Raw genomic sequence first — 24,155 nt, 5'->3', positions numbered from 1 at the left:
ACCACCAACAAAAGTTATTTAAACAAATTATTAATAAATTTTTTCACTTACTTTTATAAATTGGACTGAAATTCTCATAGATTTTTGTAAACTTGAATTCAAATTGGCATCTTTCTTTTAATATGGCATCTGCATCTTTTGGTTTCATTGAAATATTTGATTAGTGAGATATTTGACATTAAACGCGTTCTCAAACTAAGTTGATAGATATCCAAGATTTGAAAATACACTCACTGAAGACTATCAAAGAATAAATGATCAGAAAAATGCCATTCAAGTTCATTTCTGTTTGGAGGGAAAACGAAGATGTGAAAGCTGTCATATAGGAAAACGTCGAGATAATGTTATATCTAGGGATTATGATTTTGAGAAATTTATTTCAAACAGTTTCGCTAGAATCTTCAAGAAAATAATTTTCCATTGGATGCCGTGAATGGGCAAAAAGATTAGACCCTCCAGTTACATAGTCTGCTACTCTAGTCGAAAAAATGACAAAACCTGTAAATGGTTTTCGATTCTTTTACAAGAATTTGAAACAATTTTAATTGTTTTGGAACCGGTCCGTCACCTATATTCATTATCTAAGGTACGAAGACTGATATCTAAGGTCCTTATCATACTAGCTACTAGCAGATTGCGAACGTTTTCAAAGAAGAGCGGGCGCCCAACTATCACACCGCGACGCGCAGCGAATTCGTTGCGAACGTGCAGCGAATTCTTTGCGGACGCGACCGAACGCAAATGCGCCCCGCCTCACTTCAGTCCGTAATGCGACAAGAATATTAAAGGACGTAGTTGCTCACTCGTATCAACATGGCATCATTGGGAAAATCAGATATTAATACAGAGTTATTTATAAGTGAAATTCAAAATCGTTACGTAATATATTAACAAAACCATCAAATATATTTGATGAATCTACTTCATTGAGTAATAAATATATCAATTCAACATCTATATATCTAAGAGAATAAAACTCTTAAAACTATTTCAAACTGAAGAAATTGTTCCAAGGTTTAATAACCTATCCATTGTTCTTCTGTTTTATACAACAATTTTCTTATTTGTTTTATATAGTTTATCTTACATGCAGTGCGTCCTATTCATTTAGATATACATGTATAGATATTTAAATTGTTACTGTGTCTAATTATTGTTTTACTTCTAATTTCAAAATTTTTTGTTTACTTGTTTATTTTCATCAACGTTTGAGTTCCATATATTTATAGCCTTGATAAAGATCAAATGAAATATCGAAACGTTGGCATTTTAAAAAACTTTTTGTCAGTTTTATTTCAAGTTCTCAAGTCGCTAGAGCATTTGAAATTACATACTAGGAAGGACAATAATATCAACACTGACGTTTTTGATAACTTTTTTTCGTAAATTTCAACACCAAATTTAAAGTTTCCAATTTAACATACCTGGTGAGTTTAAAACTTTATTGCATTAAAATTTCCAGAAATTATTTCAATTTTAAGTCAAACGAAAATGGAGGTTTTGATTATATAAGCATTGTGTTCAAATTTATTCAACAGTTTCAAGTTTAACAGGAAATCAATACAAGATACACGCAATATAATTAAAACATTTTCATTAACTGAAATGGAAACTAACGATAATATTTTCTTGTTCCTCTGTATACAATTCAGCAAACACCAGGTACATTAGTTTCACATCTAATATATTTTTTAGTCCCAGAAGATTTTTTTAATATACAAAACTGTCGAACAATAAAAGTTATTACAATAATGATATTTCAACTTAATCATACAAATACATTAAGAAATTAAATGATTTTTGAGTAAAGATATAAAACTTCCTAATGGCGTAATTTACAATAATATTGTCATTCACTTTCATTTAATTTAGCCAACAACAGCGCCCTCTGCTTCTCTAATTCTGTCTCGCTCATTTCTCCTCGTCTTCCTTCAGACTCGCCTCGGCTGACGTGCTTATCTGGCGGTGTGTTCTGCAGAATTTCAAAAAAAATCCGTTATTTCTCTGCTCCAACTCTTTTTATTTTGTATTTTTTTAGTTAACTCTTCAATGAAGCTTTGTATATTATTCTTCTTCATGAAGTTCTATTTTACTTAAAACTATAAAAGATATATAAATATTGATAAACATAAAGATATAAAATATGGGGTATACCACTTAGCTTGGGTTGATATTACTATCTTAGATGAAATGAAAGTCTTTGGTCTAACAATAAATTCTTATACTGTTTTATTTTTGTTTGAAAATAAGCAATATACACAGTATTAACAATTCAAACCCTACAGCACTTGAACAGAAAGAGTCTATTTCCTTTGGAGGAAGAGCGATCTCAATTATAAATGTGTTTTAGAGCTAACTGTAATTATTTTTGTTGTACCTACAAATAACTGAATTTTAAAAAGTTCCCAGTTAGAAAGTTTAGATTTTATAATAATATAATATATATAATTTCAAAATTTTCATTACGTAGATCTTAGACTAGGAGATCTTCTATCCTCAGTTCTTTGTATTATAGAGTTGGAGAACAAGATACGAAACAGTGAAATAGGGGGAACAGAATAACAATAATAACTAGCGTTACATACAACTCAATTATGATGACAAGAAAACGAAATGAGTTACAAGAGGTAACAATAAGGTTAAAAAAGGAAGCTGAGAATTTTGGAAAAATATTTAATAAAAATAAAATTCAATACATGGTAATGGAACAATTATATAAGAAAAAAAAGAAATTCAAAATTGTAGCAAAAAGGGTTAAACAATACGCCTTCGAAAAGACGAAAAAATTTTGTAGAAAGGAAGCAAAAAGCTTCAATTTCTAAAGGTAGTGAAAAATGTGGAATGCTCAGTATATTTATGAGATCAAACGACGTTTTAAGAGAAACAATATCAGAATTATATACCACAATATGTAAAACCATTACGTGAATTATAGTAGTATCACTTTGTTGGATGTTGTATACAAAGTCCTAGCTAGAATCATAAAAAATAGATTAAGCAAATATTTGGATAAAGAAGTAGATGAGTACCAGGGAAATTTCAAAAAGGGGGAGTTAACTAGTTCATTCTGAAGGTAATCCAGAACAATAACTATGACCAAGGATTAAACGTGAAGCTCCTCTTTGTAGATTTCAATCAAGCGTAAGATTCAATTAGTAGAAAACATTTGTTCCAGGTATTAGTAGCACTCGGAATGCCTAGGAAAATACTACAATTGGTAAAAATGACACTGAATAACACGGAGTAGTTGTCGAAGAAAGCCTATCGAAAAATTTTAAAACAAAAAGAGATTTAAAGCAAGGATGATATGATATGATGATATGATATTTATAAGTAGAACTAAAAAGAACTAGAGAAAATGTTCCTAGTCTATGAAAAGAAAGCAAAAGAATATGAACTACAATATAATATATACTCATAAATGAATATATAATATACACTTAAAGGAACAAAAGATCAAATATATGGAGATGGGAAGGGATTCCAATAACTCCAACCAAGTGAGGACAGGGCAAAGCAAAGAGTATAGATCTAATAAAATCCAGCAGTTTGAATACCTGGGACTGACATTGACAAACGAAGGATATGAGGGAAATCGACAAACGACTGGCGGAACAAAACATTTATATCCCTAAGACAACTTTTAACATATTTTAAAAGCTGCCAAGTTACTCATTAATAAGACAGTTATACAACCAACGCTACTATATGGCAGCGAGTGCTGGACCATGAAGAAAAAAAGAAGAAAACAACATAAACATAAGACTGAGAAAGGTACTGGATTTTCGGAGTGTAGGAGCAAAAACAATGGAGGAAAAGAGCTAACGCAGAGATCAAAGCACTGTTAGGTTAAGCTGAGATGAAATATGTGCTGACAGCAAAAAGAATCCGGTGGATGGGAAATTCATCCAGGATGGACGAAGATAGTTGGGTGAAAAGATCCTCATTAACGGGAGAAGAAACGAAATAGAAAAAAGGACGTCCACGGAAAAAAATGGTTAGAGGCTTGTAGAGAAGATCTGGAAAGGATATGATAGGAGAACTGGGGCTAAACAGTCATGATTAATAAAATGGAAGGAAGTAGTAGAGCTATTCCAAGTCTTGCGGCTATAAGACCTGTTGAGCTGTATGTAAAACCACCACAACTCATGCTTGTGAAACATAGGTACTTAATCAAATGGAGAAACCAGAAATCACAAATGGAACAATGAGAAATAAAAGTTAACAAGGTGTGATAAAAAATTCAGTGAATAAATTTTTGTAGCTGCAATTACTTTAAATGTATCTTTTTCAATCAGAATGACTCGGTTATTTATTGAAAGCAGTGACAAATTCGAATTGGCTTGTCAGTTTGCTACTATATAGTGTTAAAAGTATAAGTCGTGAAACTGGTATCTACAACAATAAATTAAATTTTGTTAAGTTGAAATGAAATGCTAAAGAAGGTCGCAAAATGTTATTATCTGTGTATGGTGGTCACGTCGTAACTTTGAAGACACTTTATAAGTAGTATCGGCGATTTAAAAGAGAAGAAATAAAAGTTAAAGAGCTGTTAGCCTAAATACTTTATCGTTTATACAGGCGACTAACTATTCAAGAATTTAGTGAAAAACTTAAAATTCCATTTAGAAATGATATGCGAAAGAAAAGACTTGAAAAACGGCTCTCTTTGCGATATTTTTTATTCAAATCTCGGGTATACTAGGCCGAATAACATATTTTGTAAGAGCGCAAAGACTTAAGAAGAGAGAATAAAAAATAGAAGGAAGAGCAGAAGAATAGTGAAAGATTTTTAGAAAGAACAGAATTTGACGTTTCGACTTCTTATAGTTTGTATCAAATTTCCATCTGTCTTTATAACATTACAAAAGAATCTAATTTTAAATTAGAAGAGGTCTAAGAACTTTTAGAAGCTTAGACATATCAAAAGGTCTAAGAAATAATAAGTTAAAGAAATTTATATAGCTATATATCACTTAATATAATAAAAATTATAGTAGCAAGGGAAATGTAATAAGTTGGAATTTATTCTACGCAACTATTTAATTAACAACGACACAACTGAAGTAAATACCAATGAAACAAAAAAAAAAGATTTTATTTGTATATTTACTTGTGTACGCAGTGTCGAACAATTTGAACTCTGTATAGTGGAAACTTCATTATCCGGCCTTCACTTATATATGGACTCGAGATTACCAAAGCTACCAATATTTTATTTTCTTTATATCGTCATTATAATTACCAAATGGAAATGATCAAGAATAGAAACAAATTAAGCGGTACACAGAATAAACGCATTTTCATAATTCTGGGCATTAATGGGTTGATAAACAATACGAACATATAATATTTTTCTTAATATATTTCTTTCAGAGTGTAAAAAGATATATGTATCAACGTTACTCTTTGTATAAGCTTTATTCATATAAGTATGGAATGGTTTTAAAATGTATTGCTTGAAATAAAGCCCTAGACGATCATGAATGTCAAAAACATAACCTCACTTTTCTAATGTAGTTTGTAGTTGCAGATACCCTGAATAATGACTTCGAAGACTGATAGAATTTGTACGAATATAAATTTGACAGATTATAAGGAATAAGTTGAAAAGTTGTTCATCCTTCTATGTTTAAAAATTTCGTTCATTTTAAAATGTGTTGCAGTAAAGTGACTGTAGAATTTCTATTCAAATTAAGAGGTCTCACCCACAACGCTGTGTCATTTCATAAAGTAAAGTGGTGCACAAAATAAACGCGAATATGACACTGGTTCGCCAGTAAACATAACCTTAAAAGTGCATGTATATAAAGCAGTCATCAATGATTTTGAATTATTTATAATGTATTATATACTTACTTTACTGTATGAAATTCGAGAAATACATACAAAGTGACATTTGCACAACGTTAGTTGTTGAGACCCCTCAATTCGAATAGATATATCTACAGTCACTTTACTACAACACATTTTAAAATGAACGAGTTTTTTAAACATAGAAGGATGAATCGGGGTTTATATGATCAACTTTTGAACTTAAACTTAAACAGAGACTTAACAAAACATTTAATAACAAAACATTAAAGTCGATTAGATCAGGAAGTTAATCGTCAGTTCTTATCATGGAATTTTCAAATAGGAAAATGATTCCCTATATTTCGTCAAATTTTAGTTTTCTTGCACTCGGTCGACTGTTTGTTACATAAACACATGAGCACCTATAAATTCTATCTAGTATCTGCAACTAGAAAGTATACTAGAAAAGTGCGGTGATGTTTTTGACTCTCAGCGACGATCAGCGCGTAAAAAGTAGAAAGTTGGTTAACTTCGGCGTCAAGAGCGCATACAAGCGCAATCATTGTGTGCGTTATTACAGTTTCTCAACAAATTGAACTATCTTTGACATTTATGAACGTCTAGAGCGCATCATGCTCGCGTTCATTCTGTTTACCGCTTAAAGTAAGTATATAATACATTATACATAATTCAAAATCGTTCATCACCCTTCAAATTTCTTTATATACAACCATTTTCAAAGTTATGTTCACTAGCGAACCAGTATTATGTTCGCGTTCATTCTGTGCAGCTTTAAATTTGGGTTGTATTTTCAACATTCATGAACATTTAAAGCGCGTCATGTTCGCGTTCATTCTGAGCACCGCTTTAGCCTATATGTAAATACATAAATGGAAAATGTATTTCCCAATAAGTTCTTAATAAATATTAATTTCATTAAATATTTGTTGTTCTTTTTGTAATAAATATCTAACGTTATGTTTAAATATGTAAAAAAGCCACTATTCTTAGTACTTTTGATTTTCAGAATTTTCAATTATCCAAATGCTTAAAAACAATTAAGTTTATGAATTTAAGCACAATAGTAATTTCCACAAAATTATTTTACAAAATAAATTATTTTGGCAATACTGTGGTTTCTTTCAGTTGTTATAATAAAATGTTATTACCTTCAAAATTGTTATTTTTATTCAATCAATAAAAAACGATTACATTATTTAATATCAAATTTTAATAAGATAAATAAGTAAAGATTTAGAAATTCTTTATTACAACAATCAATGTTAAGTAGACTTTTTTGGATAATTCATTATTTATAGGAAATGAAAAGTATGTCTAGCAAAATTTAATACTACTATTCATCAGAAGTTGGTTGGCACATAGCTCTACGTAGAAGAGGAAAAGAAATAGATTGGGGAACAAGGTGAAAGTAGCTAGTGCATTAATGGGAATCGGGAATTCTGATACAAAATGGACTCTCTCGGAAACGAAATATATAATAAATTTATAATAATTATTATAAATGGTATATATCGTTCAGCAATAAAAAACCTAATGATACTGATATATTTTACAAAGCAGCTTTCACCTCACTATAAAATATATTTTTCCAAAAATTTAAATTTCTAGTTACTACCATTTCTAGTCAAACCTCATGCACCATCCAACTTTTGATGAACAGTAGTGTAAACGTTAAAAATAGAAAAATCTAGTTCACTAGTTAACTGACAGAAATTAGATCATCAGTAATTCAACTAATTGGAAAACAGACTTAGGTAAGTTGTCTTCCAACCAGCTCAGATACTAACGTGGTTAACGTGTTAATCAATTTAGCTTAAACATAAAATTCACCCCTAGCAAATCTCTTGAGCATCACATTTTAACTATTTAAAACTAAAAATAGTCCAAAACGTATATTTTTTATATTAACAAAAATTATAAATAAAAATGTCAAAAAATTAAGAAAAATCCGTTCTCTCCAAACTTTTCTGTTTTTCTTATCATTTTCTTCGCCGCAACATTTTTCATCCTGGAACAATCTTTTGGGTCTCCCTTTTTCCTATTTTCCACAAGACTGTAGTCTGCTATTTTTCTTGTCTGCCTATTTTTTCTCTCCTAACTCGACTATATTGCGGTCTTTTTCCACATTGTAAGTAAAAACGTCATTATTTACTTTCATTAATATATTTCATTTTCCTTAATCTTCACTCCAAAGCTTTGTGGTACCACCTTCTAAGAAGTCTTGGTTCCCACCAGGAAAAGTTATATGAGATGAAAAAATATCAATTCATGTGTGACTCAGAAATCAAAGAATAGAGCCAGAACAACTACTCACCTTAAACAGAAATTTATTGTAATGATTGAATTTTTTGTTAACGTAAAACTACAATGAAGATCTTCCTTATAGAATAATTAGTACGGAAACATAAATAGTATATAATACGTGCCCTTTTAGCAGCTGCAAAATTTTCTAAATTACTTATTAGACTGGATCGTTCAATTACCAGAGGAAAAAAAATCCGAGATCTTTAGAATGGTTGTTCCAAATAAAATTAATAAAGAATTTGATGGAGGAAAATTTAAATAGTAGATATATGGGTACACAGAGTATATTTTATAGATTTTCAATTTCTATTTCTATTTCTGGCCCAACATATTGGATTCCCAATTCACTTTCTGTCCAAATATGTCGTAAACTTGTCAATAGTAAATAATTTTGTAGTATTTCCTTGAATGTTTTCCAAGCTTGTCGAAAACATTTCATGCATGCTTTCAATTTAGGTCTTCTTAAATCGTCAGTCATTTTTTTTAATGTGTACAAGCTACATATGCACAAATATTTCTCTTATGTGAAAAAAAATATTTATCTCTTATAGAATTGATGGGAGACATTTTAAATGACAGTCAGTTGACAGGTTCAAATTAAAAACAGATAAGGTTAACAGATCAGAAAAAATTATTGCCCCAATTAGGTTATATTCCTAAACAAGTCAAAAATAAAATTTTCAATTCCCTGAACACATATACTGGGTGGGTGAGAATAATTGGACCAAACTACAGAAATGTATTATACACTCCAAAATGATGGATAAAAATTCAAATATATCAATTTTACTTATTTTCAAGTTATATAGTAAAATAAGATTTGATAAGTTAACACTTTTTCAAGCATGGTATTATTTCAATAAATTTTCAAAAATGCTGCCATTGGCCTCTAAACATTTTCTGCTTCGATCAAACCAAGTGCCTTTTGCTCCCCTATCTTCTTTAAAATTGGATGCAGTATTTTGAATAAATTTAGTGCTTCACGAGTGCCCCATTTTACTTTATACACCTTATTTTTGAACCATCCACATAAACAATAATCTATTGGTGTTAAGTATGGAGACCTTGGAAACCAATTAATAGGATCACCCCAACCAATCCAATGCCCTAGAACCTTCCATATAAATGTTTTATAAACCTGATTATTGGGTTGGTATTTCACACAGGTAAACGTTGCTTTATCAGTAAAAAGTATTTATGGCACATGAAAACTGTACTGTCTGTACTTCTACTAAAACCAGGATATTTTCTACTTCCTCTACACCTGGTTGAGTAACTTGTTAGAAGTTATGTTAGAACTTGGAATGTTACCATTTTTGCACGTTGGTTAAAAACTGTAGAAAACACGTTTTTATTAACATGTCTTTATGTCGAAATCGTTGATAATATTCTCCTTTACAGTAACCATAAACAAACACCATATTTGCATATCTTAAATGTGACTTTTACTGATAACGTACAAATTCGGCAATTACACATTATCCAAACAATTAAAGATGACCGATGTGAATCAGTTAGATCAATGGCGCTCTTTATGAACAAAACAGAAATTTTTTGTAGGTCAATAACGGCATTTTTAATAATTTATTGAGAGAATTCTATAAATAAAAAATTTAATATATGAAATTTGGTATAACTAAAAAAATCGAATAAAATCATTATTTCTAAGTGCTTAAGACACTCCTGTAGTTTGATCCATTCCTCCATTCCATTTGCAGTTTCAATGCCAAATCACAGATAATATGGTAGTTGAATTTGCTTTATAAATTCGTGAAATATCATTTACCCGATTTTATAGTCACGACTTTCCATCTAGTGATTTTCCTTATTTCAAAGCTTGTCCACCACTATGATAAGTGCCTTTTTTGCTTTATAAATTGATGAAGATTCGTGAAAACTGCCGTTACACAAAAGTGAAGCTTTCGTCTAGTTTTCTATAAGTAGCATAGACTTTAGTGTTTGTCAAACAAAAGTTAGGCTACCACAAATTTTGTTCAAGCTAGGTGCCAAAATTCCTTACAAATGGGGTAAGCTTTGATTTTTATGGACACCTACAACGTACATAAAGATTCATCACTGATGATGACACGTGATGGAGATGTTGGAGATAAAATTACAATCCTATGAGGGGTCACACTGCAAACCGATTAAAGTGTGTATGTGTGTGTCTTCAATCATGCCTCTCATTGTAATTCTACTTTTCCCGATGCGAGTAAAACCCGGATCGGACGTTTTTTCGGACTAGTTGTCCCCGACCTGAAAGGTCTTGCGCGCGGATGTACAGGTCTGATATTTCTCCTTGCTTTGATGCAATAAATTGCTTTGCTGTATATGTATGCTCGTTCATTTTTATTAAAAAATCAAACTCACTTTGCTAACATCCTTTGTATTTAACATAGCTTTTCATTTATACATTAAATTGTTATATTTTTTCTTTTTAATTGAAGTTTAGATAGGTTCTCATTTGCTATTTCCTGTATATTTCTATTTTTTGCGTATTTTGTATGAATGCCAATTGGAAGAATACTATTACTAGTACTGTACTCTCCTTTATTAATATAGAAATCTACCAAATTCTACTACAACTTAATTTTACTAATACCATCAAGATGTTACTTCTTTTTGTTGCTCACAACGCAAACCAAAAAAGAATTAAAGCTATTTATGTTAATATCACAAAATTTTTAAAAATTTCCTTCAACGGTATATACTGAATATTAATGTCAAATGTTTTCCTCTCCAGTTTTCCGAACAATATTCCTCAGAATGTTCTATTTATAACTCTATTTCTCAAAATACTCATTAAGTCTTCCATAATAAAGTCATAACATCTCTTCTCTGAATTCGCCCCAAATATTTGTAATGAAAAGTTAATCAAATTCTTTAATAGTTTTTCTCATTCTATTTTTCCTCAGTAGATTTCTCTTCCATATCTCCAATATAGCTTCAACTGTCTTTTTTAAATTAAAGTCTCAAATGAATAGGTTCTGAGTGTATTTACTATTTTATATATTGTTATTATTGTTTTTTTAGTATTTAGTTCAAGTCCTTTATATTTTATTACTACCCCTAGATTTGCAAAACTTGAAACCATTTAAAAGTTATAACTTTCATTTCTTAAAGTATCCTCTATATTCTATATAATATTGCTGTTTGCTTATGGCTGTTTTGTGAGAAGTGGTGAGTCTAGTACTGCTACGTGGTTTAATGTGTGTCGATATGGAGCTATTCATAGCCGTACCACAATTTTAAGACGGGTAAAAAATTTCAGATCGACTGGTAACATACTGGATAAGAAAGAATCTAGCTTGACATGCAATGTAAAGACACTAGAAAATGTTGAAAGGGTAAGGAAAAGAATAGTCAGAAGCTAAGGACAGTAGGGTAGATGTAATGCTAGTGAGCTGCAAATCAATAATGAACTTTTGGTTTTCATAAAGAATTAAACTCCCTTATGATATGGTCACTGTCCACTGCAACTTTTTCGTGTGGGGGTTACGTAAGAGCTGTGTCTACAAACCACAAAATTTGAACAAATTGAAGAATGTTATTATCAAAAATGGTAAAAAATGTGCTTTGATTGTGTGCAAATAAACATGTATTAATTTTAAAACTGGCTGAGTATTATTTCATGTCTCATGTTCCACCCTGTATTTTGTCTCGGAATTTTTTTACATTCGAAACTATCTTACTACCTCTTCCATTTTTATGACAGTTTTTTAGTCATGTTTTGAATGTCCCAATCGAAACAATGCCGTCTGTTCCATTACCACTACCTGATTTGAAGGTGCAGAAAGTGTGAGTATTGATTTAGTAATAGTAAACAGTATATCGGTAAGGTTTATGAACTTTTCATTAAAATATATCATTCATTTTTACAAAATTTTTCAACATTTTTATGCCCATTAGGTTTTAATGTTTACATTTGACATTGCTGATTTGTATATGTGGATATTACCTTAAAACTTTCTGTTCAGTTTCAATATTCATCTAAATTTTTGTTTTTAAAACGTTATTTACCATAGCTTTATGTTTTTCACTAATATACTATTTTATTCAATAATATTTATTTAATGCTAATTTATTAATATCAAAATTACAACCCAAACAATAATTTCTGAAAATTATTAACTTACAGGGGACATTTTTCTCTTGTGTTTTTTCTTGGATTTCTTTTTCCTATATTCCTCACTGCTATCTTCCGAATACGGGGTCGGACTTTTTGATCGATGTTTCGAAGATTTTTTATATTTTTCGCTATCGGAATCGCTAGATGATGATTTGTATGCTTTCTTCTTTTTTTTCTTCGATCTCTTAAATCGAGAATGATGGTGACTACACGATTCCTCCATTTCATGTTGATATTCCTAAAATAACATCATTATAATAAAGGATTCACAAAATATTATCAGCTTATAAACCCCATAATCCCTGGAACATGAATTCAAATAAGCATTAAGTGGGGTGATAAAGCACGTTTTCTTCTTGTTCAAATTATTTAGTTTTTAGGATACAGGAGGTGAGACAAGGAAAAGAATTTGAGGGGGAAGTACAAATTTGGAAACTAAATTCAAAATTTGTTTAGAAAAATAGTAAATGAGATACACTTTTTTATGCATGGAAGGTTCCAAGACACTGAATTTAATCACAATACCAAATTTCAAGATGTAGGTTGGTGAAGAACTGTACAAAGTTAGTGTAAATGGTCGTAGTAGAGGAAAATACGGTGAAGATGAAGCTGGCGATATCTTAAAGTCAAACACCTACAAAGGTCCTGTTCTATGAGACAAATTGCGCCAAGCTTGATGAAAGTGTAGATTATAAATATATTAAATTGTCTATTATTCGCAAAAAGTCCTTCAGAACTACCCCAACTATCAATTTTGACTTACGATAAATATGAAAAAACTAGATTTATAGTTATTAAATACATTGCAGCTTGTCTTTGAACACAAATGTTATAATGCAATCAACTTTTACTTGTTTCAGGGGCCACACTTTTGCCTTTTAGTTTCCAGATAAAAATCCATTTCAAAACTCACCTTATATACACGTTGTCGTTCACTATCTGACTCAAACGCTAAATATTCCTCTTCTTTTTCTAATTTTGTTTTCACTTCTTCCCAGGACTGTTCAAAGTCTATATTCATTTCCTTTAAAAGGGCCTTAAAACTAATCTCCAACTTTTTAATCCTTTTATTTTCTTCTTTCTGTCTCTCTTTTTCTTTAACTTCCGCCTAAAATTGGAAATACATATTTAAACTCTGTTAAATATTGTTATACAAAAAATTTCTATCGTATTATTAATAAGGGTGAATGAAAACACATATATGGTGATTTATTAGTGTGATAAAGTGCCTCCTTTGTCCCTTTGAGGATCCGTCATGGTTATGAAGAATTGTGCATCAACCATAAGCCATCTAATATCTGGTTCAATGAAAACACTTTCCTTTGCCGCCGAGAGTCCTGGAAACTTTAATATTAAGTATTTGAAGCAATTTCCATCTCTTGGAAGTGACTTTACAAATTGCTTCATCAATTCTAGCTTTATGTGAAGCGGTGATAGAATTTTATGAGATACCAAAGCTTAATCTAGGACCTTCTTTTCGCCAACGTTAAGGTTCCTCGGAGGTCAACACTTTTTGGTCCAGTGATTTGCTCGGTCTCTTCTATACTACAGACACAAAAAGAAAGCGAATGCGGTAAACCTAGATTGCCAAGAACCAATTCCAAGTTCTTGTAGGTTTTCTTGAGGTGTACGGAATTACCGACAGGAATGGAAGCATAGAAACCGTAATTGTGAAGCAGTAGAGCCTTAAGGCTTATTTTCGAAGAATCTATGAAAATACGATCTTAGATCTTAAATGTATTCATCAAGCCCTCAATTCGTTGTCTTCGGCAAATTAGGAAAAGAATTGATTCTCACGATATATAAACCTTGAGGAAGACACTACCGGCAAAATAAGTTCTTGCTTTTGAACCTTGATCTAAGCAATTCAGCAGTGTTTTTGAGAAGATTCAAGTCTCTTACCAAATCATTTAGCTGGCCCCAGGAAAACAATTTCGGACTGATGTCATCGTCAAATTCGAAACTTGACTTGTTATAGGTTTCAGGTACAGCACCATTTTCGTCAGAACTTAAAATATATTCCAAGATAGCAGGAGCCTTGGGCACTGGCATCTTTGTCCCATAAAGGATGAGACAAATAGCTGATTGCACATTAGGGTATGAAATTGACTGCATTCGTTTTGAATTATATCCTTTCATTTGACACAAACAAAAATAACAATTATCACAATGATTCTTTTGCTAGCGCCATACCATAGGAATCGCACATAAAAAAGATTTTTTCTTGCCCTTAAACCAATTTTGAAGGTCTTCAACTTATCATTTGCAGACTTTATGAGAGGCCCAAAATTTATTTTTGGATTTGGATCTCAGAATTTTAAGTAATATTAAGTTTTTGCTTTAATATCATATATTTGCCGCAAATATAACAGAACTGTCAAACATAATCACACACTTCTTCACAGACGACATTGCATTAAACTTAGCCAAGATCTATAAAACAATGACGAGTTAACATGTAATTGTATCACGCTACTATTTACACTATCGGACCGGGCACGTTCAGGTTACAACATGTTTATGTTTGTTAATTTAGCTCACACAGGGCATTCTTTACATTCATAAACAATAATGAAAATAAAAATGTACTATTTATTGATGACTTGAAGTTAATCCTAAAATTCCCTTTAAAAAAACTTGCATTTTGCAAAATATCCTGAAATTCTGGAATTTTTTGAGTATTTTTTAGTTTTCAGAATACCTAAATCAGTTAAAAACAGATCTGTGTAATTAATTTACCTTTTCTAAGAATGCATTATAGGTTAACTTCACATTTCCAGCATCTAAAGTTGCAGATCTCTTATCTTCACATATTACAGTAGCAAATTGGTCAAAAGTTGTATCAATTTGAACTTCAAATTCTTTTTCCCTCAAGATTTCTTTAATTATTTTCTTCTCGTCATGGAATCGAGACTTAAGATCCTCTACATAAAATTTGAAGAGATCCAAAGGAGTTGAACCGTTCTGGCCTAGAAATTGTATAAATACAAAAAATTCCATACTATTTGCATTAGTTTTCGACTTTTACAATATCAACAATCCATATTTCTACGTTTTTTAAGACAATAAAAGGGCAATGTATTCTCCTTGCCTGCCTTTTCACACGTTCCAATTCCGTACTAATAATGTTATCCTTTTATTATATGTATATACTAGAAAGCCAGCTGGTAATGTGAAAATTCAATTTGAAACATTAAATATTATAAATCGAGTAAGTTCCCAAAATTCCAAAGTAACAGAAATTGTTAGAAGCTTAAGTATTTTAAATAATTATTATTTTTCTCATAGCTCAAATATAGACATTTTTCCTTCAAATTTGTCTGACCAAATTGTACAATTACTACAAATTCATTCTTTCAAATTTGAATGGCTTTTATTACAACATAGTATATTTTATAAGCAATAATTGATTTGGTTATTCATCTTCATATCCTTCATCACTTAATCAGCAGTAAGTAAAAAATATACAAACACCATTCTCAATGATGAGTATAGATAGAGCTCGTAAACAAACATAGGAACTTTTCAGAATATACAAGATTTTAAAGCTAGAAAAAAGTCAAAAAAAAGTTATTTTTGGAAATATTTCAAGAAATGTAGGACTACGGAATTGAAGAAAAAATTCTTAAGAGGGAAAAATTATGAAATAAGTACCATCTCTCAAAAATAATCCACATTATTTGTAATTTTAATTCAACACTTCGAAAAATTTCATCCCATTGAAATTGAAGTTTAAAATAATATATCAATAAGCTAGGCGATTATTAATTAACATTAAATTAAATTTTTTTCAATTTTAAATTTTACGTTTTAATCTTTCCACTTCACTTTTGCCAATGGATTTTGCCTACTACACATTTTTACCATTCTGTAATCTGTAAATTTTTTGCATATGTTTTCACCAATCTAATTTAGTTCTGTCTATAAAATCTGTCTTACATTTGATTCTATGTTCTTCCCTCGTAATTTGATTTTTCACCTTAATTACTTTCATGTCACAATCCACTTTTCGCAACCATACTTTGATATCAATCCATGAAAGCGTTTAACTGTCTGTTCAAATATTTTATTCACTCCTTATCACTACTCCTATATATTTATAATTATGTACTTGTCCTGATGTTTATTTCTCTATTTGTATGTTTAAGGCATATCCATTTTCAGATAGAGCAATAACTTTTGTTTTCTCTTCGTCACTATTCATAATTAATTTCTTCAGATTTGTGTTCCATGTGTCTATAGTTTCTTATAACTGTCTTACTGTGTTTAATTATACAACTATGTCATCTGCATCTAAATGTTAAGTTTCATTATTTTTAAATATGTTAAATTCCTCTTTTTTCGATTTATATTATTTTTGAATTTATTTGATTAACAACGACAATGTCGCGGAGAGTGAAGCGAAGATTCAAAATTCGCCTCGAATACTATGGTTATTGCTTAATTTTTGCACTTACTGTTATCATCATTCACATTTAAACAAATAAACCTATATATCATTTAAGTTTTCATGGATGGTGTTCCTTTCACTCAATCAAAAGGAAAAACCCCAGTACTCACCATTTCGATATTTTGATATATGTATAAAATTGCATTAAATTGAAATTATAAATACTGGTGATAGATTTTCACAAGGCGGAACTTTTTATTGAAAATTTACTCTTCTCTAAGTACTTTTTCTCTAAATTCTGATCCAGACATAAGTTATGCCAGGTACCACTGATAGTTTTATAACAAAACAAAAAAAGCTCATTAATTACTGTGACAAAAGGCAGGATATACACTTGAAAAATCAATTTTTTCATCAATTCATAAAGAAGAAGCCAACCTTTGAGATCAAATCACTTTCCTATCTACCTAACATCTCTGAAAGACAACTGAGAAAAAAAATTACTATAATAATAGTTATTTGTATTACTTTATGATATTTCTTTAAATAATTGTTTATAAGATGTGTATATAATAATTACCTAGCATAGCTGAGAATCTTATATCAGCTGAAATAATGGGATACAATTCCACCCAAAGAGACATGGATGTTAACTTTCCTTCTTCATGTAAATGATCTAATAAAGCTAAAAATTGATCTCTATTTTTTCTACACTGTCTTTTCAATCTTCGCTTTTCTCGTTCTTTCTCTTCTAAATATTCTTTTTCCAAAACTCTAATATGCTCTTCAAATACTATAAGAGCATCTTCTTTATCCATAGCAAGTAAATTAACATCGTTTTTGAACGTATTGTTTTCTAAAAGCAGCACCTAAAAATATAATAATGAGCAAATCACTGGAAAGTTTAAAGAGAATAATTTGTCGATTAATAAAATGTGTAGTGATATAATAATTTGAAAATTTACCTGTGCTTCACACCATGTAGTATCAAAATTTATTTTTGTCATACATTCGAGGACCTCGGCTAGTTTTTTCATATTACGCTTTTTCAGATTTTTTGCTTCTTCTTTTTCTCTTTTTGCCAAAGTAAACATAACATCATCATAAATATCTCTGCGATCAGAGTCATTGACATTGCTCCATACCTGAAAAACAATATTTATAAATGTAATACGTGAATTCAAATAGACAATTATGCTACAATAATGTAGCGACGCCAGTCTGAGAAGTATTAGAGTCTGAGCTAAATACAGTTATAAATGACACTCTCAAACTTTGCGATAAAATTAACGCTCCTTCAGACGACCTTAGAAGATGGATTATATAAGATAACTTAACCGCCGAGTTTACAGACGAAGAGATAGTAAAAGAAATCACATCTAATGAAGATGAAAAAAGCTTTGAATGCTAAACATTCAACTGTGTCAAACCATATCAGCTGCAAATGTTTTAATACGCTGGTGTGAAGAGTGAAAACTTTATTGCAACAAAATTTTAGTTCTAAAATATCTTCAAAAAGAAACCATGACTAGTAATTACCACAGAAAAAAAAACAGAAAATTAGACTTTTTCAACACTTAAAAGATATTTTTTAAGTTAAAATTAATGCCGAAACTAATTATGTGTGTATGTTTTTCAATTATTTTAGGTAAGATGTTGATAATGAAAGATTTTTCTTGAGTATGTACCTGCATATACACGACTAAAATCAGTCAAAGAAATACAATATTTGCTAATCCGACGTTTTTTGGTAATTTGCAGTCAGTCCCATAACTGTGATTATCGAGTTCCAGCTGTAGATGTCTAACAAACCCTAATGAAAAGTATTATCATTAAAAAAATATGATATGGAGGTAATTAAAGGAATATTCTCACAGATAAAACAAAGTATAAGAAGTATGCAAGAAAAAATAAATAGAAACGCATATATTAAAGACAAATTAAAAGTCAAGAGCTTAATGAAATAATCGCAAAGCAAAAAGAAAGATTAAAATGTGAAAGAGATTGAAGTTACAATAAGATATCAATTGATGATAAAAAAAATCGATGAGAAATAAAGGAAACAATTTAAAAAATAATGAGAAAATATAGGTGGAATTAGACACAGTGAAATAGTTGCAATTAAGCAATAATATCATTAAACACATGAATGATAATAACTGTGATAGAGAGGAACCACAAAGATCTTGAAGTGAAATAGGGGGAGAAGAAGATTTACGATAAATCAGGAGAAAACATAACATATATAAATTAGAAGCTTGCCAACCAGAAAATAGGTTACTACAAGCACAGTAATGGAAAGGAGAAAGAACAAGGATAAGGAGAATTACAAAATAGACTGAAAAGTAGATAGGAAGATAAGCTTGTTAGAGATAAAAAAAATTTGGAAGTGTTGTAAGACCGAAACAGACAGATAGAGAACAGAAAAGAGTGATTAACTGGCTTACACAAATAATTGTAATATATTCTAAATGAATAGCAGGAAAATGTGAACTGAGCCCTCACAAGATATACAATCAAAAAGCTCAGTTTAAGTGGTTACTTATATATATATATCATATACATTACCTCCATAGTACTAAATAATTCATCACATCTATAGTATTTCGTAGTTGAACTGATAAGATCAGTGGTAAGAAGAAATTCTTCCAAGTTTTCCTTATACTTTTTGGATTTCAGTCTTTGTTCATCTTTTTCATCTTTTTGTTTTTGAGTCTTGTATGCATTGAAAACCTAAATATAAGAAAAAATAATTTTGTAAAATTTGAAAAAATTATAAAGGGAAAGTAACTGCCAAATATCTAGATTCCATTTGTCTATAACTTTAGTAAGTTCGATGGACAAGTCTATCAAGGTAACCACCTGTCAAAAACTAATGTTTCAATGTCGGTAGCAGCTTTGCATTTTTAGTCATTTGATGTGCATATACTTTATATTATTTGAAATGCATGCTTGAACAGTAGTTTATGATGAGCTGACTATAACTGAATTACATCTATTCAAGAGTTACAAGTAAAGGAGCTAGAGCCCTTTGAAGATGAACGCTCCCTATATAAATATATTGCGTGATAATCAGAAAGCAATCGAATATTATGCAGATCATAATTGCACTATCCAGAGCAACCGTCAATAAAAGAGTCACCTCCTACATAATTATGTTACCAAAAAATAATTATTAACAATAAAATTCACCAATACCTGTTTTTTCTCATTCAGCTTCTTAAATGTTTCATATCTGGGATCTGTAGATATTATTTTAACACATTGCTCCCAGCTGGCATTGGATGGTACATTTTTATCTTTTAAAAGCTCTTTAAAAGCCTCCATAGCTTCTTTTTTATCTTTAAATACCTTTGGTTCTGGTGTTGAAATACGAGGCTCTTTTACAACATCTTGATTTGAAGGTTTCGAATCCTCATCTATAAAGAAAAAACTCATAGTATAATTGAAGGATAATAGATCCTAGTTATTACAATTGAAAAGGGTTCATGTTTAATTACCTGGTTTTGCAGGAGGATTCGGTAATGAGATAGCTGCTAAAGTTGCTTCCATCGCTGCTTCCAGAGCACTTTTTCCTCCAGGACTTGCATCTAACAAAAAATATTTTGTTAATAGCAAACACATTAAGTTTAATAAAAGAAATCTCAAATAATGTATTATTGAAAATGTTTATATTTATATTGAGCAAAATCAAAAAATCCTGGCTATTTGACATTATCTTAAAAAATACTTCATCCAACAGGGCATATTTTATCAGGCAATTACATTGAACTAATATTTTTATAGAACCATATCTTTTAAAGTAAGCTCAGTAATGTAAACAATTTGAATAATGAGTGTTCACATCTAGCACAGTGAGTTACTATTAAAATAATTTTGAGTTTTATCTGCAGTCAGTATGTTACTTACATATTTGTCAATATTTTGACATGGCTGAGATCAAAAATTATATCTAAAAAAAACTCATATATATCGAGCAAAAACCTAAATATTTAGCAAAAGAATATAGTGTATGTGACAATTTTAAAATTTTGAAAAAAAGACAAAATAAATAGAGCTTATAACAAGTTTTTGAAAATGAAATAGGCCAGAACAACAAAACTCAAAAATATTGAGGAAGCCTTGGTGTGATTCAACATCAAAGAACAAGTTATGTGGCAATAAATGGAGCCAAAGAGCCATCAATTTGTCTTACCAGTGTTTAGCATATCTATTCATATCATTAATAAGGATCATTTATAATGTGCCCAAAAACACCAATTACCGAGAAATTTTCAAAAAAATTGAAATATTACCACTTCCGTGCTTGTACATGCATACATATGAGACATGAAGATATTCATGATTATTTCACTAGAAATAATAAGGACATGTAACTTAAAAATCTAGATTGAAAACGAAAAAAAAAACAACAAGTTGAATGTCACGTGGTACAAAACATATTTAAAATATTTCTTGCACCTTAACATGGGTGCATGACAAATTTTCAATTTAAAAACTTTACCAAGTCTTTTCTTTTGAAATACTACTTTAACTTTTTGCGTTTATTTATGAATTATTTATTGATGATAATTGATAATATTATTGATGAATTATATATTATAATTAGGACAATCAAAATATTTAGGTACATCTAGGTGTAACTGGCTGTATTTACTAAAATGACTTTAAATGTACTCAATGTATATGAATGGAGTCTATAAACTATCTATCTATCTAGTCTATAAAAATTTGTAGGGATGCTGTAGAAGAATAAATGTAGCCTACATTGTACAAGACTGCAGATGAAATTACATTTTCAACACAGACAAAACAAGACCTATAGCATGACACCAACCAGGATATTAAAATTCACAGAAGGAAATAATTATGTAGGAAAAATAAGCAAGACAAAACTAACAATCATAGGGAGCAAATATAACAGGATCCAAGAAAAGGAAGTATCTAAGAAATCCAAACATTCACTCACAACCAATAACTTTTGTTACACTACAGTAACAATTTGATATCTTGGACACTAGATCAAAGGCAAAAGACAAGAAAATTTACTTTTGTGTTAATAATTGTCCTACTCACTCAGCTTTTACTACTCTGAAATGCATTAAACTTATATTCTAACTTAGTATTATATGTTTTAAGTGATAATCAAAAATTTAGTAGATTGTATTGTTTTATGTTATACATTCATTTTGAGCACTAACTTGAAATTGCTGGAGAGTTTGGTCCAGTGGATCCTGTAGACACTACAAGAGGTTGTGAGATAGGTACTGGGCTGTTCACTTCCCTAGGAGTAGCAGCACCCGAAGAAGGTTTCAATCTAAAATGATTTTTAGTTATAAAACTTGGAGAAAAAATAAAAGAACTTACTCTTCGGCTGCTATTTTCTTCTTTATTTCTTCTAGTTCAGGAGGTATAACCCATCTAGATTCTTTTGTATTTACATTATGATAGTAAATTTTACCACTATCAGCTGTATATTCTTTCCAGGGGCATTGTGACAATAACAGCTACAAAAAATATTATATTGTTCTAATAAAAGATTTTTTTCATCATTTAACTTGATTCTAGGGTCTCTTTTGATAGAAAATCAGTTTGAAATAACAGGTAAATACTATACTAGAACTAAATAACTATCAAGAGAGACCTAGAATCAAAATAAAACATCATGAAAAGGATATAAAAAGGTCTAAAAAGTAAGTTAAAGAGAGTAACAGATTATTATAAGAGGATAAGAAAATAAATTTTATTATTATAAGAAATACAACTTATAGTCAAATCTGACAACAGAAAAAACAACAAAAAATTTCTTAAAGAGTTCAAAAATTACGGCTATATAAAGTTTCCCATAATGCACCAAAAACCGTAACAGACATTTTGAAATTTCCACAGATTTTCTCCTAATTAAGCTAATATACAGGAGTAAAATAATAAGAATTTTTTGAAGATTTTCAAAAATGTTATTTTTTGGGAAAATCAAAATCATAATTTTGAATTTGATTTTTCAAAAACTTTCTATAACAAAGTATATTGTGTTGCATATCAAAAGAAAGAGGATTTAAAATTGAATCAAATGACACAATTAGGAGAAAAGCAATGGTGATTTCAAAATATGTCTGTTACATTTTTTTGGTGATTAGCTGTAATTCTGAAACTGTTCAAGATATTAGAAAAAATTGGAATTTTCCTTAATATCTATGACTGGAACATTCATACCAAATTTTATTAAATTCTGAGGATTCCAGTAATTTTTTTGATTTTAGAGTGTTGACTTCATAAGGAATGACCCAAATATGTTAAATAATATGCAAGTCTAATTTAAAAATTTCCCAAGCTAACTGATCAAATTATACATCATTTGGTTTTGTCGACTTTTTCAACATAATGTAAGTTAACTTACCTCAGCAGGTGTTTTTAGTTGGTCCGGCTTTTGCCAGGAACTCTGTTTTGTAGCGGAATTATAATAATAGGTTCTTCCGTCAGGAGCTTTATGTTCACTCCATTCACTGCCTGGAACAATAGGAGCTATATTCGGTGGTACAACTCCTGGAGGACCAAAGTTGCCAAATCCTGGTGGAGGTACATTGAAAGATGGAATCATAGATGGAAATGCTCCTAAAGCAGGCATAGGTACTTGAGGGATTATTGGAGGAGTTCCTATACCAGCAGGAGGAACAAAGGTTTGGGAAGGAAGGGCAGGTTCCTAAAATTACAAATATTTAAGTAAAACCTAACCTAATTTTTTTTAATCAAATTTACCATTCTCTTTTAGCAGAAATCAAAGTCAACTATCAAATAGCTGTAAATTAATTAACATGCTAAAACGCTAAAAGCATATTGGCAACTAATAATACCTATGTTTGTATAATTAAATAAAAAAGCACAAAACATCGGCAAACGAAACATGCAAATTAATAAGAGTTGTTGTATTACACTTTTCTTTTCGTCCTCAATGGTGATAGCGTGTTTTAAATTACACAAAGTTAACTTTACTTTGTTTGAATTATTGTTATATTATATATACATATATATTAATCTCTTACATTCCCAACTTTAAAATCAACACTTTAATTCAGAGAGGAACGCAAGGATGCATCTTTTACAATATGACAAGGCACTGTCGTCTGTCATTCATGTCAATATCTCCATTGTACACACTGCAAAGCCACTTTTTGGAAAAAAAATTCCATCGAATTGATATCAGTGTTTTTATGAGTGGTATGAAATGTTTGAAAAGAAATAAAATGTAAACTACTTTTCCAGGGGCTACACGGCTTACCTCTTCTGACTTCAAAATTTTGAATGTAAGTACCGACGTCTTTGTCTATGGACAGTCTCGCTCTCACAGAAAAGGTGTTCGGCTGTTTCCTCTGATTCATTGCAGAAACAAGAGCTGTCGGGATTTTCTCTAATGTTATTCAAATGATATATCCAGTGAGTATATCAGTAACTCTCCTTAGATCATATTTACTTAAAGAATGGGCCTGTTGTGATCAGTTGATAGAATTAGAAAAAAAT

The 24,155-nt window shown here is 30.3% G+C and overlaps 1 protein-coding gene across 4 annotated transcripts; it reads right to left on the bottom strand.

The window, feature by feature from the left end:
* Window positions 1-1,358: 1,358 nt before the first annotated feature.
* On the bottom strand, window positions 1,359-23,763 carry LOC130449324 (pre-mRNA-processing factor 40 homolog A). Of its 4 annotated transcripts, none has more exons than XM_056787072.1 (13): window positions 23,397-23,763; window positions 23,038-23,340; window positions 22,008-22,147; window positions 21,842-21,957; window positions 20,141-20,230; window positions 19,839-20,059; window positions 19,209-19,373; window positions 17,606-17,785; window positions 17,221-17,509; window positions 14,990-15,219; window positions 13,164-13,358; window positions 12,258-12,488; window positions 1,359-1,972 (listed from the first exon to the last, which is right to left on the bottom strand). In XM_056787072.1, the coding sequence occupies exons 1-13, from the start codon at window positions 23,397-23,399 to the stop codon at window positions 1,850-1,852; spliced, it is 2,286 nt and encodes a 761-aa protein (XP_056643050.1). In that variant the 5' UTR covers window positions 23,400-23,763; the 3' UTR covers window positions 1,359-1,849. The 4 variants fall into 4 exon arrangements, with proteins under 4 accessions (XP_056643050.1, XP_056643052.1, XP_056643053.1 ...); XM_056787074.1 differs by having other exon boundaries at window positions 23,681-23,750; XM_056787075.1 differs by having other exon boundaries at window positions 1,359-2,099; window positions 23,397-23,734.
* Between the last annotated feature and the right edge of the window lie 392 nt (window positions 23,764-24,155).

This window comes from Diorhabda sublineata, chromosome 10 (assembly GCF_026230105.1).
Source record: "Diorhabda sublineata isolate icDioSubl1.1 chromosome 10, icDioSubl1.1, whole genome shotgun sequence".
Classification (NCBI taxonomy): Eukaryota; Metazoa; Arthropoda; class Insecta; order Coleoptera; family Chrysomelidae; genus Diorhabda; species Diorhabda sublineata.
The sequence above is the reverse complement of the archived record's forward strand: the minus strand, read 5'-3'. Positions and strand labels throughout refer to the sequence as shown.